Below are 16,921 nucleotides of genomic sequence, written 5' to 3' on the forward strand. Positions count from 1 at the left end.
TTACCTTGATCATTTTTTCATTTCTTTTGCTTTTGCTCTCTGTCCTCTTACCAACTGCCATGCCCAGGTAACCACTCATATTCTTTATGTCATTTTAGTTTTGCCTTTTCTAAAATTTCATATAATTGGAATTGTACAGTGTGAACTCTTTTGTATTTTACTTCTTTCAGGTAACGTGATGTTTTTAAGATTGGTCTTATTACTCTCAGTCCTTGTTACTGTATTAACCTGTGGTATGGTTGTACCACAGTTTGTCCATTCACCAGTTGATAGACATTTGGATTGCTTCCAGGTTTGAGTTGTTAGGAATAATGCTGTGTTGGACATGTTTCCACTTCTCTTGAGTGAATATCTGGGAGGAGAATTGCTGAGTCATGTGATAAATGTATGTTAAACATTATAAAGTAGTACAATATGATTTACCGTGGCTGTCTGTTGTCCATTTCCACCATCAATACGTGAGAGTTCCAGTTGCTCCACATCCTTGCTAGCACTTGGTTTTGTCAGCTGTTTTAACTTTAGCCATTCTAGTTGGCATATAGTGATACCTTGGGTTTTAATTTTCATTTCTCTAATGACTAATGGTTTGAACATCTTCTGCCTGCTGGCCATTTGTGTATCTTCCTTTGTGGGGTATCTGTTCAAATATTTTACACACTTTTTCATTGGGTTACATTTGTCTTCTAATAGTTAAAAGGATTCTTTTTATATTCTGGACATAAGCCCTTTGTTGGATATATTTTGTAAAAATTTTATCCCAGTCTGTGGCTTGCCTCTTTGTTTCCTGAATTATGTCTTTCAGTGAGCAAAAGTTTTTAATCTTGATTTAATTCAGTGTTTCAATTTTTAAAATAGTTTGAGCCTTTGGTGCCTTATTTAAGAAATCTGTGCTAATCCAATTCCACAAAGATTTTTATTCGATATTTTCTTCTAGAATTTATACTTTCTGCTGTTGCATTTAGGTTTGTGATCCCATTTGAGTGATATTCTTGTGAAGTAAGAGCTGAGGTATATTTTCTTCCATACAGTTATCTAGTATCATTCCATCACCATTTGTTGAAGAGACTCTTTGCTCCTTTGCATTACCTTGGCACCTTTGTTGAAAATCAGTTAACCAGTGTGGGTCTCTTTCTTGAGTTTCTTTTCTGTCCCAGTGATTTATATGCATATCTTAACGCCAATACTGTCATATGTCATAGTACCATACTGTCTTGAGTAATTTTGCTTTATGTTAAGTTGAAAGCACACAATGTCGGTCTTCCAATGTTGTTCTTTTTCAAAACTTGTTTAGCTATTTTTGGAATGTTTACTTTCCATATGCATTTTTAAATCAGCTTATAATTTCTTTAAAAAAAAAGTAGTTAAGATTTTGTTTGAGATTTCACTGAAACTATAGATTAGTTGGGGAGAATTGCCATTGAGATTATTTGAAAATGTGCCCACAAATCCTTTCAGAATTCAAGAAATGGAGTTTAATTCCCCTCTCCTAGAGTGTGGCCTGTACTTAACAGTTCACTATGGCAGAAATGATGGTGTGTGACTCCAAAGAACAGGTCATAAAAGACACAGATGCTTCTGTCTTGCTCCCTCAGATTATTTGCTCTGGGGGAAGCCAGCTGCCATGTCCCAAGGACACTGAAGCAGCAATATGGACAGGTCCACATGGCAAAGAACTGTCGCCTCCTGCCAGCAATCAGCACTAACTTGCCAGTTGTGTTTTTGAGCTACCATGGAAGCTGATCCTTCATGTCCAGTCATCATATGAGCACAGGTAGTCTAACATCTTAACTACAGCCTTGTGAGAGATCTTGAACCACAGTCACCTAATGAATCTGCCCTCAGATTTCTGACCCATATATACTGTGTGTATAATGACTGCTTATTGTTTTTAAGCCACTAAGTTTTGGGCAATTTGTTATTCAGCAATAAATAACTAATATAAGCATTTCAACAATATTGGGTCTTCCAATCCATGAATATGGTATATTTCTACATTTATTTAGCAAGCCTTTAAGTCCCCATTACAGTTTTTAAATTTTCAGTATATATAGGCCCTGCACTTCTTTTAGTAAATGTATTCCTAAGTATTTGTGGGTTTTGATACTATTTTAAATGGAGTTGTTTTTATAACTTCTTTTCTAATTATTTCTTGCTGGTATATAGAAATGCAATTGATTTCTATATATTGCTATTGTATCCTGCAGTTTTGCTAAATTTATTATTTCTGGTAGCTTTTCAATGGATTCCTTAGAGTTTTCTACATACATGATCATGTCATTAAGAAATACATTTTGTTTATATGTTTTACTTCTTCCTTTCCATTCTATGCCTATTTTTTCTTACTGCATTAGCTAAGACCTCTGATACAGTGTTAAATAAAAGTGGTGAATGGATGTCCTTGTCTTGTTCTTGCCTTAGAAAGCATTGGGTTTTTCACCATTGAGTCTATATCTGTAAACGCATAATTCGTCCTACATCTTCACATTCATTTTTAGTTTATTTAGGAAACAAGTTTCAATATAAGTCTGTTTTCTCTTTATTTTCTTAAATCAGTTTATGAAAGTGAATGTAATTTTAAAGGGGGATGATGTCCTTGTTAAAAGGAGTATTGAAAGGGATTTACGTTAATACACCTGATTAAGCTTTTCCCACGTGCTGAAGACGCTCATCTCCTGACATACTTTTTCCTTAGTAGCAGAACCTTCACCTCATTTGGGGCAATATTGCCTCCAACTAAATAAAATATCACATTTCCCAGTTTCCATTGCGTCTGGGTATCGCCATCACATTAAATCCTGGCATCCTGGCCAGTGAGCTGTAAACCCACATGTTGGTGGGACTTCTGGAAAGGCTCCTTAAAGTAGCGTTTGTTCTTCTGTCCTCCCTCATTTTCTTCCCTCTGCTGCCTGGAATGCAGTTAAGTTAGTTAGAGCTTTTATAACATGAAGGAGAATAAACTTCTGTATATCAGCATTGTTATTTGTGGTTTTCCAAAAGGAGAAGTTTAGAGCAGCCTCCTAAGACAGTTTATTTAGAAACAATCTGTGGAGCACCTGGGTGACTCAGTCAGTTGAGCATCCAACTCTTGATTTTGGCTTGGGTCACGATCCCAGAGTTGTCGGATCGAGCCCTGCGTTGTGCTCCATGCTGAGGGTGGAGCCTGCTTGGGATTCTTTCTCTCCCTCTGTCCCTTTCCCCTCTTTCCTCAAAACAAAGAACAGAAAAGAAAAATTCGTGATCAATCTAATTCCATCCCTTTTCCAGTTTAACTTCCCAAGAATCAGGATACCCAGTGCTTTAATCAGATACTTGAAAGTGATATTAGGGGCACCTGGGTGGCTTGGTTGGTTAAGCATCCGACTTCGGCTCAGGTCATGATCTCACGGTCCGTGAGTTCGAGCCCCATGTCGGGCTCTGTGCTGACCACTCAGAGCCTGGAGCCTGTTTCAGATTCTGTGTCTCCCTCTCTCTCTGCCCCTCCCGTGTTCATGCTCTGTCTCTCTCTGTCTCAAAAATAAATAAACGTTTAAAAAAAAATTTTAAGTGATATTAAAAGAGAGGAAAGCTACAAGAAGTTCATCTGAATCATTTTTGCACTTGACAAAGAGCAAGATTGCAAGACTCTTTCAATAAGTGCGAAAGTCCCATGATTCTGTTATGAAAAGAATAATCATTTCATAATTAATCACAAATGGCAGAAATAACTTTAGGCAATTCTAATTTGCATACATATTCTTTATTCTTTGGGTTAAAAAAAAGTAATTCCAAAGTTTCCTCCTTTGTTTCTTTTAATGAAGAAAGGGAATAGGTAGATGTAAGTTCTGTTAAGAGAAAAGATTTTCTTTGTTTTGCTCCCTGCTGTATCCCAGCATTTAGAACACAGCCTGGCACATTGTAAATGTTAAGTATGTGTTGAGAGAATAAATGCTGGATGAAAAGCCTCAGTCAGTCTGGTTTCTTTAGGACCTGAGTGCATATGAAGTCCGTATGACAGGGTCCCGGTGCCAAGGGATGTTTGTTCCCTTGGTTTGTCCCTGTCTTGTGAATGCAGCGCTTTCTCCTCAGAAGAGCAGCTCCTGGTGTTTATCCTATTGTCCCATTAGAGGATAGGTTTCTGAATGTTGGAACCATGGCTCACAGGACCCCAAGGTGCAGTTTGCTGTGTAAGTTTCTGTTCAGCCACAGCTGCCTGCAGAAAGAGATCATTAAACACCTGGGTGGGTGTCCTTGCCCAGTCATGGTTTCTCACCTTTGTCGGCTGTGGTTTCATGGTAATATTGAGCAGGACCAGAGGACACTTGAGGCTTACTGTCTATGATCAAGAGGGTTTCACCTACTGTATGCCCGGCAACTTAAATTCTTTATTTGCCCGATGAGCATTATTTCATGGTTCCCTTTCCAAAAGGACTACTAACCTGAAAAATCAGCATAAGTGTAATTGATGCCCATGTTTACTAATGGCCTAAAAGAAAAGCATTGCCTGAGTTTTACATTCTCAGTTAGATTTATGAGGTAATAGCTTCTGTTAGCTTATGGGGAGCTCCTAAGCACTAATCCAGGGCTGTGGCCTGGCTCTTTGGTCTGTGCTTTCAACTGCACGTGACCTAGAATGCTCTCCTGACCTCTGGGTTTCTTTTCCTGGGCCAGGATTCCTGATTCCTGCGGCTTGAATGCTCTGATTCTGGCTCTAGCTGGCCTTCCCAGGACCAAGCCACTTGTTCCATATCTGGTCATCCTGGACCTCAGTCCCAGCCTTCCCGAGACCAGTGCTACTGCTTTGTCCCTTGTCATTGGGCCTGTCAGCTTGATCTTGGGCTTCCCGCTCTGAGGGCCTAACCGGAGCCCCTCTGTTAGTGTTTCCCCTGGCCTCTCGACATGCAAATTTGAGCATCTGGTCTATTTTTAAAGCCTCTTTGTCTTTTCCCCCCCCACAAACTGTGTGTTTCGAGAAAACTCTCATTCAGAAGTCCCAGTACATGATAGGTTTATGCGATTATGAAAGTTAAAGTTAAAAGTAATGTGTAAAGGGGCGCCTGGGTGGCTCAGTTGGTGTCCAACTTCAGCTCAGGTCATGATCTCACAGTTCGTGGGTTCAAGCCCTACATCGGGCTCTGTGCTGTCAGCTCAGAGCCTGGAGCCTGCTTCGGATCCTCTGCCCCCCTCTCTCTCTGCCCCTCTTGTGCTTGAGTGCCCACACTCTCTCTCAAAATAAGTAAACATTAAAAAAAGTAATGTCTAAATGTGGTGTAATAATAATACGCTCTGAAAGCTCTTGGTAGTAATGAGGTATATAACTTAGGGAGAATTTAATGCAGGCGTTCTTACCTTCCCCATCTTGTCGTAGAAAAGGGCGGTGATTATCAAATATTAATAGGAAACTAAACTGCCTGAGCTCTTCATATTTTAATCCTTTGTGAATAGCTAAAACATTTATGAATAGCATTTTATTTATTTGACAACTTGAGGTCATACTGGTGTACCAGAGGCATAGACAGGTGAATCTAAAATAACGTATTTATTTTTGTAGAGCCATTCTCTCAGCAAATACTTAAAGGATTCTTACTATGTGCCAGACACTGTTCTAGGTGCAGTGGTCAAACGGATCAAAACCAACCACATTTCTTCCTCTTCCAGAGCACACATTCAAATAGAAAGCGAACCCTTCCGATGAAATTTAAGCAAATGAGCACAAAAGCCCTGTTTTATCCCTGCCAGAATTTACAGTAGTATACTTATTTATTAATGGGTTATAAATTATCCTAATTGTTCACAGGATGGTCCTACTAAAGCTGAACACACAATTTTGGTGAGTGTATCCATGATGGTGGGGGGCAGGCATTGACATGGGCAAGAGAGTGAAAATCTTTAGCTTTTGTCAGTTCCTTGAAAGAATCGATTACTCCCCTACTCTGCAAATTAAGAACCTCTGCTAAATTGTGATCTCTTTAAATAGAGGCAAAAGCTGTGGATTTTTATTATTTTACCTAATTTCTGTAAAAAACATGATTACATAAAGCAAAAATGACACCATATTGATAGTATGAAGTATATAGGTGTACTATATAAGACAAAAAGTGGCATTGGATAGGGGTGATGTTAAGTGGGACTAAACTCTTGCAAGTTTCCTATATTTTACTTGAAGTAATTCAATATTAACTCTAAGCACATTGTGGTAAGTTAAAGATGGATTCTGTAAGATCCCTATAGCAAACACAAGAAAAATATGCAGTGAGATATTGCTAAAAATAAATAAATTAATTAAAATGAAGTACTAAAAACTATTGTTTTAGCACAAAAGAAAAATAGGAAAAGAGAAACAACAAAAAACAGATGAGACAAATAGAAACCAAATAGCAAAATCCAACTTTATATCAAAGTAAGTACATTAAGTATGAAGAGCTCAACACTCTAATCAAAAGGCAGAAATGGTCAGACTGGAATTAAAAGTCAGAAACTGCTATATACAACCTACAGAACACACTGTAAACACACACACACACAAAGGCTGAAAGTCAAATGATAAAGAAAGATATATCATGGAAACAGAAAGCTGAAATGCCACATTCATATCAGACAAAGTAGGTTGCTATAGGAGTATTACTAAAAACAAAAAGGGACACTTTGTTATGATAAGGGTCAATTATAAGTATATGTGTGCCTAATAATAGTTTCCAAATACATAGAAGACATTAAAAGGGAAATAAAGGGAGAAATAAACAAACTCACAATCATGGTTGAGGCTCTGAATCGAAAAAGCAAACATTTTAAATTTTTTATTTAATTCAAATCTTACGTTCTAATTTGGTCAATTATTTTCCTATTTTGTTATGTTTATAACATCACATTGCTATCTTCAGCAAAATCAATGCAATACAGCCCCATTTTCTGTTTTCCTTCCTACCCAGATCTTTAGAAAAGGCATTTCTAATTCCTTGCCTCCAATCCATTATATGTTTTTGCCATAACACTTCCTATCTCTTTCCTTGCCACTCTCCGTGGTTCTGTACTTACTATTTGTGTCCATAAATAGTCTATACTATTATTTTGTGTTTTGAAATCATGGGGAAAGATGGCTACAATGTATGATACATTTAAAAAATATATTAAGGGGAGTCTGGGTTGCTCAGTTGGTTAAGCATCCGACTTTGGCTCGGGTCATGATCTCACGGTTCATGGTTCAAGCCTCACGTCAAGCGGCGTGCTGACAGCTCAGAGCCCAGAGCCTGCTTCCGGTTCTGTGTCTCACTTTCTCTCTGCCCCTCCCCTGCTCACACGCTTTCTCTTTTTCTCAAAAGTAAATAAATATTAAAATTAATTAATTAATTTAAAGAATAAATTAAATAAAAAATATATGAACACACATACACCCAATTTATTTTAACTGCTGTTTAGTGATCCCTTGGATGAATAAGCCGGTCTTTTACCATTCATCTCCTGGAGACACTTTGTTTCATTTCCTAACTGTTAAATACAGCACTGCAGTAGAGCATTCCCTGAGGCAAGCCTTCAGCTCAGCTCAGGTCTGGTCACAGCCACATTGCTCTCCAGAAAGCTTGAACCACCATTTTACTTGTCCTCAGGACTGTGAGGGTTGTCAGGTCTCCTCATCCTCACCAAAACTTGATCCCAGATTTTTCCCATTTTTTCCAAATTATTATAATAGTTAACATTGCATTTCCCTAAAAACAAGTGAGAATAAAATCTTTTCATGTGTTTGTTGCCCTTTTGAACTTCCTCTTCTGAAATTGCCTGTTCACTTGCTTTTTAAGTTTGGTTGATTGTCTTTTTCTGATAAATTATATGTATAGAGACTCTTTATTTTGAATACTACCTTTGTTGATTGACTTCGAGGATTCTGAGTACTTTCCTTAGGCTCTTACTTGTCCCTTCACTTCATTTATGGTGACTTTTGGCACACTGTAGCTTTTGAATTGTAAACTAAATAAATGTATGTTTTCTTTTATAGTTTGTGCTCTCTGATCCATATTTAAAAATCCTTCCCCATCCCAGTGTCAAAAAGATGTGCCTTCCATATTTTGTGCAGAGAGATTTAAAGTACGGTGAATTACCTGTTTCCTTAATGCATTGGGAGTTGATGCATGGTGTTGGAGAGAGGGTGTCTGTTTTGTCTTTATCCCCGTGTTGAGCTCAGCTGGTCTTTCCCTCCACTTACCCTTTCCTGCTGTGTACCACATGCCCTTACCATAAGGGACTCCAGAGTCCCCTTCTATGCTCTTGTTCCTTAGGTAGATTGAGTAGCTCTGCATAAAGACCACATTATTTTAGTTATTCCACCTTTATATCAGATCTTAAAATCTGATAAGCTTTATTATGTCTCTTTAAAATTACTTTGGCCATTCTGGATCCTTTCTTTTTTATTTTAAAATATGTTTATTATGATATATATATATATGTATATATATATATATATATATATATATATATATATATATATATATATGGCATACTAAATGTGCCTAAATCATAAATGTCATGAAACCAACAAATCAGTGTAAAGTGAACACACTTGAGACCCATGCATGCTGGAGTCCTACCAGCCTCTGAAGCCTCTTGGTGCCCCTCCCTCCTGTGACTCCTCTCCTAGGACATATGGTCATCACCCTCATGCTCCCTTCCTGGTTTCCCCACTTTATTTATATATAGTTCAGATCAATCCATTTACAAAAGTGGAATCATATAATGTATACATTTTTTTGTCTGCATTGTTTCTCCCAACATTATGTTTTTAACACTTAACCTTTAAATATTCCAAATGCATTTTAGAGTTGTCATTTAAGTTCCAACAAAAAACCCTAGTAAGATTTTGGGGACACTTGGGTGGCTCAGTCAGTTAAGCATCTGACTCTTGATTTCGGCTGAGGTCGTGATCTCACGGTTTGTGTGATCGAGCCCCACGTGGGGCACCACGTGCTTAACAGCAAGGAGCCTGCTTGGGATGCTCTCTCTCCCTCTCTGCCCTTCCCTCCTCATGCTGCTCTTTCAGTGTCTCAAAATCAATAAATAAACTTAAAAAAAAAGATTTTATTTCAAACTATATTGAATTTATATCTTAATTTGGTGAAAATTAGTATATTAACAATTTGGTAAATTCCTATTCATGGATATGATGCCTTTATTTATTACTAGAGTTTTTTTTTTATGTGCCTTTTTATAGTTTTTTAGTTTTCTTTATAACGGTTTGCTGTTCTGCAGAGAGTTCATTGTTTCTCCTTTCTAGGCTGTCTATATTTTATCTCCAGTTATTTTTAAGGACTTCTTTCTTTGTTTCACTACAGTGAATCTAGATATCAATTTCTTTTTGTTGTCCTTTCTTGGACATTTCCAATCTGAGATTTATATTCTTTATTAATTCTGGAAAACTTTTAACTATTATCTCTTGAAGTAGAGTCCCCCTCTCCCTGCACCCGCTCTATTGTCTTCTTCTGGGCCCTCTGTGAGGGCCTGTCTCCTCTGTGTGGAATCTCATGGGTAGAACCCCAGGCCTCCCCTCTGGGCTTGCTCTGCCCACTTTAGAGCCTCTTTGATTCGTGCCCCACAGAGCTCTTGCCTTCTCCCTGTGGAGGAGAGTAGGCACGAGCCACACTGAGGTGGCGGGGCGGGGGGGGGGGGGGGGGTAGGTGTGGCATGCACCATGCTGGGTAGGGGCAGGAGGCCAGACCGCTTCTCCCACAGAGTGAAGTAGTGCCCCATTTCACCCCCGCCTGCCTCTGATCCCTGAGCCTGTCTGAGCTCTGAACCACCTTGCCAGCATTTGGATTTACCTTTTCTCCCCATATGCCAAGGTACTTTATAATTCCTCAATGTGTTTTCCGTGTGGTTTAGTGTAGTTCAGGATTACAGATGCTTTCTAGTTTCGCTGAATGTGGAATTTGTTTTCATTTTCTATGTTGTTCTGTACCGTTGTTGAGAAAAGTGACATGGAAATTATTTGAAACCAAAGCTCCTCTACCTTCACTCTTCCCTCTACTCCAGTCTGTCTTTGGCTCCTACCACTACACCACAGCTGTTCCTAGAAGGTTATCAGACGCCTCCATTTTGCCAAGTCCAGCGGTCATTTTCCTCCCCGTCCTACTTGAACGTGGCAGAGCTGTGTGGTTCATCACCAGCTGTTCCCAGCCTAAAACACTGTTCTCTTTGCTTCAGTGATGCTGAGCCCTCCTGGTTTTCCTCCTGTCCCCTGAAAGCCCTTCTCAGATCACGTCACTCGCTTCTCCTACTCTGTCCATCCACAGAATATTGCTGGGTTGAATCCTAAGTCCTCTTCGCCCTTTTGTTCGTCCCGCACCCTTGCTATTATCTCATCTAGTCCCATTGCTTTAACCGCTGTCAGTGCCTGTGACCTCTAAATCTTTAGCTCTGCTAAGTTTCCCCCCTAAGTTCCAGGTCTGTCTATCTAACTGCCAAGTCGATATCACCACTAAGATTTCTAATAGACGTTCCCAGGCTCACTCCTGCATCACATTTGCTGTTTTCACTGCCTAAAATCTTCTTCCTCTAGTTCTTCGAATCACTGGCATCCCATTATCCTGAAGGTATTTGCTCAAATGTCACTTTCTCCAAAGCTTCCCTGACATCTGACCTAAAGATGGTCCCTTCTCCAAGCCACTTTATTTTGTCTCCTTCACAGAACGTATCTGGAATTGTTGTGTTTGCTCATTTACTGTGTAGTCTCCATGTTGGCCACTGTTACCCCCATGAGAGTACGATCTTGTTTACCTTGTCTTCTGCTGTCCCCTGAGTGCCTAGAACAGTGCCTGGTGTATACTAGATGCTCAACAAATCTTGCCTACTTAATTGATTTAAATTTTATGAAGAAAATATTAAAGTGTACTTTTCTCCTGTTAGCATATTATCAGTTATGTTCTAATTTGGTGTGAATAATCTCTTATCCTAAGAATCAAATTCACAGAATTAAATATTTTTTTTACTAAAATTTTTTTAATATGTACTTATTTTTGACAGAGAGAAACAGAGCACGAGCAGGGGAGGGACAGAGAGAGAGGGAGACAGAATTTGAAGCAGGTTCCAGGCTCTGAGCTGTCAGCACAGAGCCCAACGTGGGGCTTGAACTCACAAACTGTGAAATCATGACCTGAGTCGAAGTTGGACACTTCACCGACTGATTGCCCAGGAACCCCTAAAGATTTTTTTTTCTTTTTTTTACAAAGGAATTGCCATACTCATTTAACCTAGAAAACCAAGAGTCTTTAGACATCTATTACCATATGAATTACCTTAAAGATATGAGTTTTGTAGGCTTGGCTGTAAATAGAATTATTAATTACTATTGGCGAGGATTTTAAAACTAGAAAAATCAGTACTTGAAAAATGTACTAGAACACTATGTAAATTTTAAATTGTCTTTATTTTCTGATAATTTTTTTTAATTTTATTTTAAAGAACACATGCAGAAGCTGGGGAGGGGGATAGAGAGAAAGGAAAGGAGAGAGAGAGAGAGAGAGAAAGAGGGAGGGAGGGAGAGAGAGGGGAAAGAGAGAGAATCTTAAGCAGGCTCCATGCTCAGCACTGAGCCTGATGCGGGCACCTGATCCCATGACCCTAGGATCATGACCTGAGCCAAAATGAAGAGTTAGACACTCAACCAACTGAACCACCAGCCGCCTCTATTTTCTGATCAATGTATTACATGGCTGGATTACACCCTTAAAGTTGTTTTCTGCCAGTGTCTCTCTTTGATGGCCATCTGCCAATAAGAGTAACCACAGTGCTAGTATAGTGTGAAAGTGTTTTGATAACCAGGTCTTATATAGCGTCTTTTTTTAAAAGAAAATATTGCTTTTAAAATATTTTAGCAGTACTATGAGTGTTACGTGGTTAGAATTTTGCTGTCTCTTCTAGCTTTAAAAAAACAAATTTGTTTACTGAGTAAATTTTTGTTGATTTGTACTGCTTATCATTCAGCAACTTGGTAGGATTTTGGTTATCACCTGGCACTGCTAAAATGATGAAAAATACGATCTGAAATACCTGTGGTTATTGATTTCTGTGTTAAATATGTTCTTTAACATTGTTACAATGAAACAACCCAGCTGGACTTTCCTCTTTCAGATATCAGGCATCTGCTACAACAGCAAAATGTTTCAAGTTCACCGGGTTCTCTACGTTCCCAGCTGGATGGCAAAGTTCTTTTCCCGGACACTTGAGCCCATCTTCTCATCTTCAGAACCCACGGCTGAAGCCAGAGTCGGAATGGGGGCCACAGTGGACATCCAGAGACAGCAGACGATGGAGTTGCTGGACCGGCAGCTGATGCTGTCTCAGTTTGCCCAAGTGAGAAGACAGAGGCAGCAGGTGAGCGACAAGATAGGGATCCGCAGAAGCTCTCAGAGGCCTGGGTATGCTTGCCTCTATGGCTGTGTGTGCAGGAGAGAGGATATTTCAGTCCTGCAGGTCAAAGTGTGGATAATTTGACGTTTTCCCAGGTGGGATGTAGGTCTCTGATAGTGGCTATTCTCGGGGTTTTTTAAAGGTAAAAAAATAAATGGCAGCTGAAAGACTGGTCAAACTGGACATTCTTGTTCCACTTCTATTAGATAAACGTTATTTCTTAGAGAAACACCAACCTAGTTAACAAGACGTGATATTTATCTGTTCTTATGATCTCGTAAAAGCCACAATGTCTTCCTGTTAAAGTGCTTATTATCATGTGCTCTGGGGTAGAGCACATTTAAAACTTCTTGATTTTCCTTGGTTGAAATGGAGAGAAGACAGAGGTAAGAAAATTTCAGGGGAACAACCAGTGAATCACATAAATGCTGTTTTTGTAGGCTTGGTATCAATCATCAGGGAATATTGAGCATTTATCTACAAACACTGCTGTATTCAAACACTCTCTTAGCACACTTGTCTTTCAAGGGTTACTATCTATCAGCCAAAACCTCATACCTGATCTTTCTTCGCCATTCTGTGAGCCAGCGCAGTGAGTGGGCTCTTCATTTCTTGTCTCCATCTTTACCTTCTGGGGTATGAGAGAGGATACTGTTCTCTCCTGCCATCTCTCTAGCTCCTGCCTTCACTGGGTGTGAGAATTAGGTCTGCAGGCTCACACTGGTCTGGAGAAGTGAGATCGAGTGTGGCATCCGGTGTCCCATTGGAGATGTCAGTCCCAGAGTCTGTATCTGGGGTAGAAGAAGGGGCCCCTTATTAACAGGCTGAGTCCACTGGTGAAAGAGGGAAGCACAGGTTGTTCCCTAGAGATGTATTTGAACTTGAGATGACTCTGAAGCATACAACAAAGATACCTGCGATGTATCTGTGTGTTAAATGCAGAGAACAGACCTCCCTCTTAGAGAGGTCAGAGCTGGAGGTATAGATCTGGAGTCAGCTCTGTAGGGTCGAGAGATGAAAGCAAGGTGCTAGATGAGTTCTTTAAGAGAATTACGTCCACAATGAACATAGGCTATAGACGAAGCTTTGTATGTAGCAAGAGGAGGAGCTGGATCCTTCAAGGAAACAGAAGGAAGAATGAAAAGTATGGGAACTCAGAATAATCAGTGTCCCAAAAATGAAGTCATTGTGAGTATAAATATGTTCCAGGCAGAACGGGCAGAGCTGTGAGGGAGAGAAAGACATAGGGTACCATTCTGAGGGTACGATTCTGAGGTTTCTGGCTTAGGTGATAGGATATAATAGATCGATGACAGCACCATTTCACCAACATCTGAAGAGCAGATTTGGGGGAAATAGATCTACTGAGGTGCCTTCAGTATGCCTGGACTCCCTGTCAGGTAGCTGTGGACCTTGTACTCATGAGCAAGCCGGGGAAGTTACATTGCTCAGCTGGGCGTCCCCAGGCACATTTTTGTGCATGAAGTTTCTCAGACAACATTGTCAGGATCGGCATCTTTTGGGGGAGGGGTGGCGAAGGACACAGGGTGGCTGAACAGCAGTTATGAAGAGGGTCTGAGCCAGCCTTACAGAAAGCTGTGGAACAGAGAGAGCCCCAGATCCGGCCCAGGAGCTGAACCATGGAACCTCCACCGGTCACTCACTGGGTACGATTGCAGGTCTCGGGCCAACTGGCTGTCAGATGCACACCATCCACAGAGGGCGCATCCCTGGAGAGGTGTCAGCTGCCGGCACCCCCACAGCAGGAGGGTGGAGCCTTCAGTCCTGGGGGAGGTGCGGGCTCGGTGGGGCGGGGGGGGGGGACCAAAGTATCCACCCCCTGTGCCGTTTGCATCCTCCTGGTTCACGTAGTAAGTTCTTGGAGCGGCTCTCCCCAGATTCCAGCGATGCTCTTTTCCCAGGAGAAATCTTCAAGAGGAGTGTTAGCAGGACATACTTCACCCCCTTCTGCTGCAGCTGGTCTCCAGGCCACACTGGTCATCGTCTCCCTCCACTACTTCCCATTCCACTCTCAGCTGAAAGGCACACTTGGTGAAGTGACATGGAGCCTCATCCCTGTGGGGTCTGAGTCCCTGTCACCATGCCTTTCTCAGGCTGTGTCTGCTGCCCTTGTCTATCTATTTACTGTAAACCTCGGGGCAAGGGAGTACCAAGTGATGTCCTAGTGCAGCACCTGGTGCTGCACATATTTTTCCCTCCCACTTTTTGTCCCCCTGTCTGTGCCTTTTCCTGAGGATTAGGGCTAATTAATCCTGCCATGGTGGTGATCTATTTCCTTGCCTGCTGGTCTTTTGGCACACAAGCCCAGAATGACTGGGCCACAGCTGTAACTCCAGATGTAATGGCCTCTTACTGTGTCCCTGGTGGAAGCATTCCACTCCTGGGCGGCACATTCTCTAAACCCACTGAGTCTAGAGTTTCAGGGGCAGGAAGCCGGATTCCCAAGTGGGTCACTGGGTAAGAGGGTAATCAGGGTTCCATCCCCTCCTGTCTCTTATTTCCAAGATCCAACTGTTGGGGACGCAGCCCCGGATAGCGGTTGTTGATTTAGGGTCTGCACTGTATGCTGGGGCCAAGAGTGCTATCCTTGTGGGGCATCCTCTCCAAACTGGCATTTCACTTACACCTTCAACTGGCCGTCTCATTGATCTGGCAAGGTGGCAGCTCCCAGGTCATATGATACGTGAGGGTCACTGCATCCCGTGGTCTTTTTGCTGCTGTGCATACTTTGTTGTAAGTGGCCTTGTGGTCTGATGTGATGTTAGTTGGAACCCTGGTCAGTAGATGAAACTTCTGTAAACCCCACAGATAGTGATGCTGGTTGACAGAAAAGGCGGACAGACCTATAACCTGAATATGTGTCGATTTCAGTTAAGATTTGCTGCCTTTGGGGTGCCTGGGTGGCTCAGTCGGTTAAGCAGCCGAGTTCGGCTCAGGTCATGATCTCGCGGTCCGTGAGTTCCAGCCCCGCGTCAGGCTCTGTGCTGACAGCTAAGAGCCTGGAGCCTGTTTCAGATTCTGTGTCTCCCTCTCTCTGACCCTCCCCTGTTCATGCTCTGTCTCTCCCTGTCGCAAAAATAAATAAACCGTTAAAAAACAATTAAAAAAAAAAAGATGTGCTGCCTTTATTATAGTTGCTCAGGCTGCCATAACCGAGTACCACAGACTGAGTGGTTTAAACAACAGAAAATTTTTTTTCTTATTGTTCTGGAAACTAGAAATCCAAGGACAAGGTCCTGGAAGTTTGGTATTTGGAGAGGATTCTCCCTGGCTTGCAGATGGCAACCTTCCTATTCTGTCCTCATGTGGTCTTGCCCCAGAGTATGCGTGCTCCTGTTGGATCAGGGTCCCACCCTTAGGACCTCATTTAACCTTAATTGCCTCTGTAAAAGCCCTGTCTCCAAATACAGTCACATGGGGGGTTAGGAACTTCAACTATGAATTTGGGGGTGGGCACAGTCCAGAGAGAAGGGCCCGGTGCAGTCAGTCTCGCACTGACTGTTGTTTCTTCTCGAGGGATGGTGTATGAGGGCTCGGTGTTGGTGTCTGTTGCCGTCAGTAGCTGGTTCACCCTTGAAGCAAGACAGGGCCTCTATCTCTGCCCTCATGGCCTCTGTGTCCACGTGCCAACCCTGGGGTGGCCGGTGATAGAGGCTGGCTCATGTCTGTTGGCTGAGTCACTCTGTCCCCCTCTTCTGTGGAGGAGGTTTCTGATAGATAAGACTTCAGCATTATTTTGGAATGTTTGTTTCAGTGTATTCATTTTTATTTCTTTTGCCTTGTTCTGTCATATTTCCTCTCACTGCCTGGCAGTGGCTTAGTGCTCTCTGTCACCCACCCCCTGTGGGCCTCACTTGGCTCTGGGGTTAGAGTCGGTCGGTCATTACTGGAAACTCTGAGCAAGACTGGTGGGTACTCTGTGGGCACAAGCGAAGTGAAAAACATGTCCTTTCCCTTAACGAATTTGTGATCAACTTCAGGGAGCTTGGGCAGACAGACTGAATGAGATAAAACCCGGGAACAACGGTACACTGGCCTGAGTTCCCGGAGCGGCAAGGTGTCTGAGAAGAAGTGCCGTCAGTGCAGCCTGAGACTGTGTGGGTTCAGGGCCTGGAAGGATCGGCAGGACTGGGTGGGCTGACACGAGGCAGATTATCCCCTGAGCAGAGGACTAGCATGCACATGATAGAGGCCCCTTGACTGAGGCGTGGAGGGCACATAGTGAGAAATGGGAAGTCATGCTGCACTTGTAATGGAGGGAGGGCTGTTTACACCTGACAGCAGATTTGGGTTTTGACATAGGAGGCTATGAAAAGCAGTTTAGCTGGTAGTAAAGGTAGACAGTGTTCTAGAAAAATCCATCTTCTTGCAGTGCATATGGTGGAAGGGAGAAAGGGGAGAGCAGGGAGGAGGAGACAGATAGGAGGCCATCTTGAAATTCAGCTCTGTGAGCGCCACGGCCAGGATAAGGGTAGTCTCCTCATTGAGCTCTTCTGACTCCCTCTTGTTGCCTGAGGCTCAGTCATCCCAG

At 42.0% G+C, this 16,921-nt stretch overlaps 1 protein-coding gene across 11 annotated transcripts in view; it reads left to right on the forward strand.

Annotated features, from left to right (window-relative positions):
* Nucleotides 1-16,921, forward strand: part of UBAC2 (UBA domain containing 2) — a 200,937-nt gene that overhangs the window by 136,707 nt on the left and 47,309 nt on the right. For all 11 annotated transcript variants that reach the window (XM_019828928.3, XM_045055355.1, XM_045055319.1 and 8 more), the window contains one exon: nucleotides 12,091-12,333. In XM_019828928.3, coding sequence (XP_019684487.1) covers nucleotides 12,091-12,333 — 243 coding nt within the window. The remainder of the gene's footprint in view (nucleotides 1-12,090; nucleotides 12,334-16,921) is intronic.

Source organism: Felis catus, chromosome A1 (genome assembly GCF_018350175.1).
Source record: "Felis catus isolate Fca126 chromosome A1, F.catus_Fca126_mat1.0, whole genome shotgun sequence".
In the NCBI taxonomy this organism is placed as follows: domain Eukaryota; kingdom Metazoa; phylum Chordata; class Mammalia; order Carnivora; family Felidae; genus Felis; species Felis catus.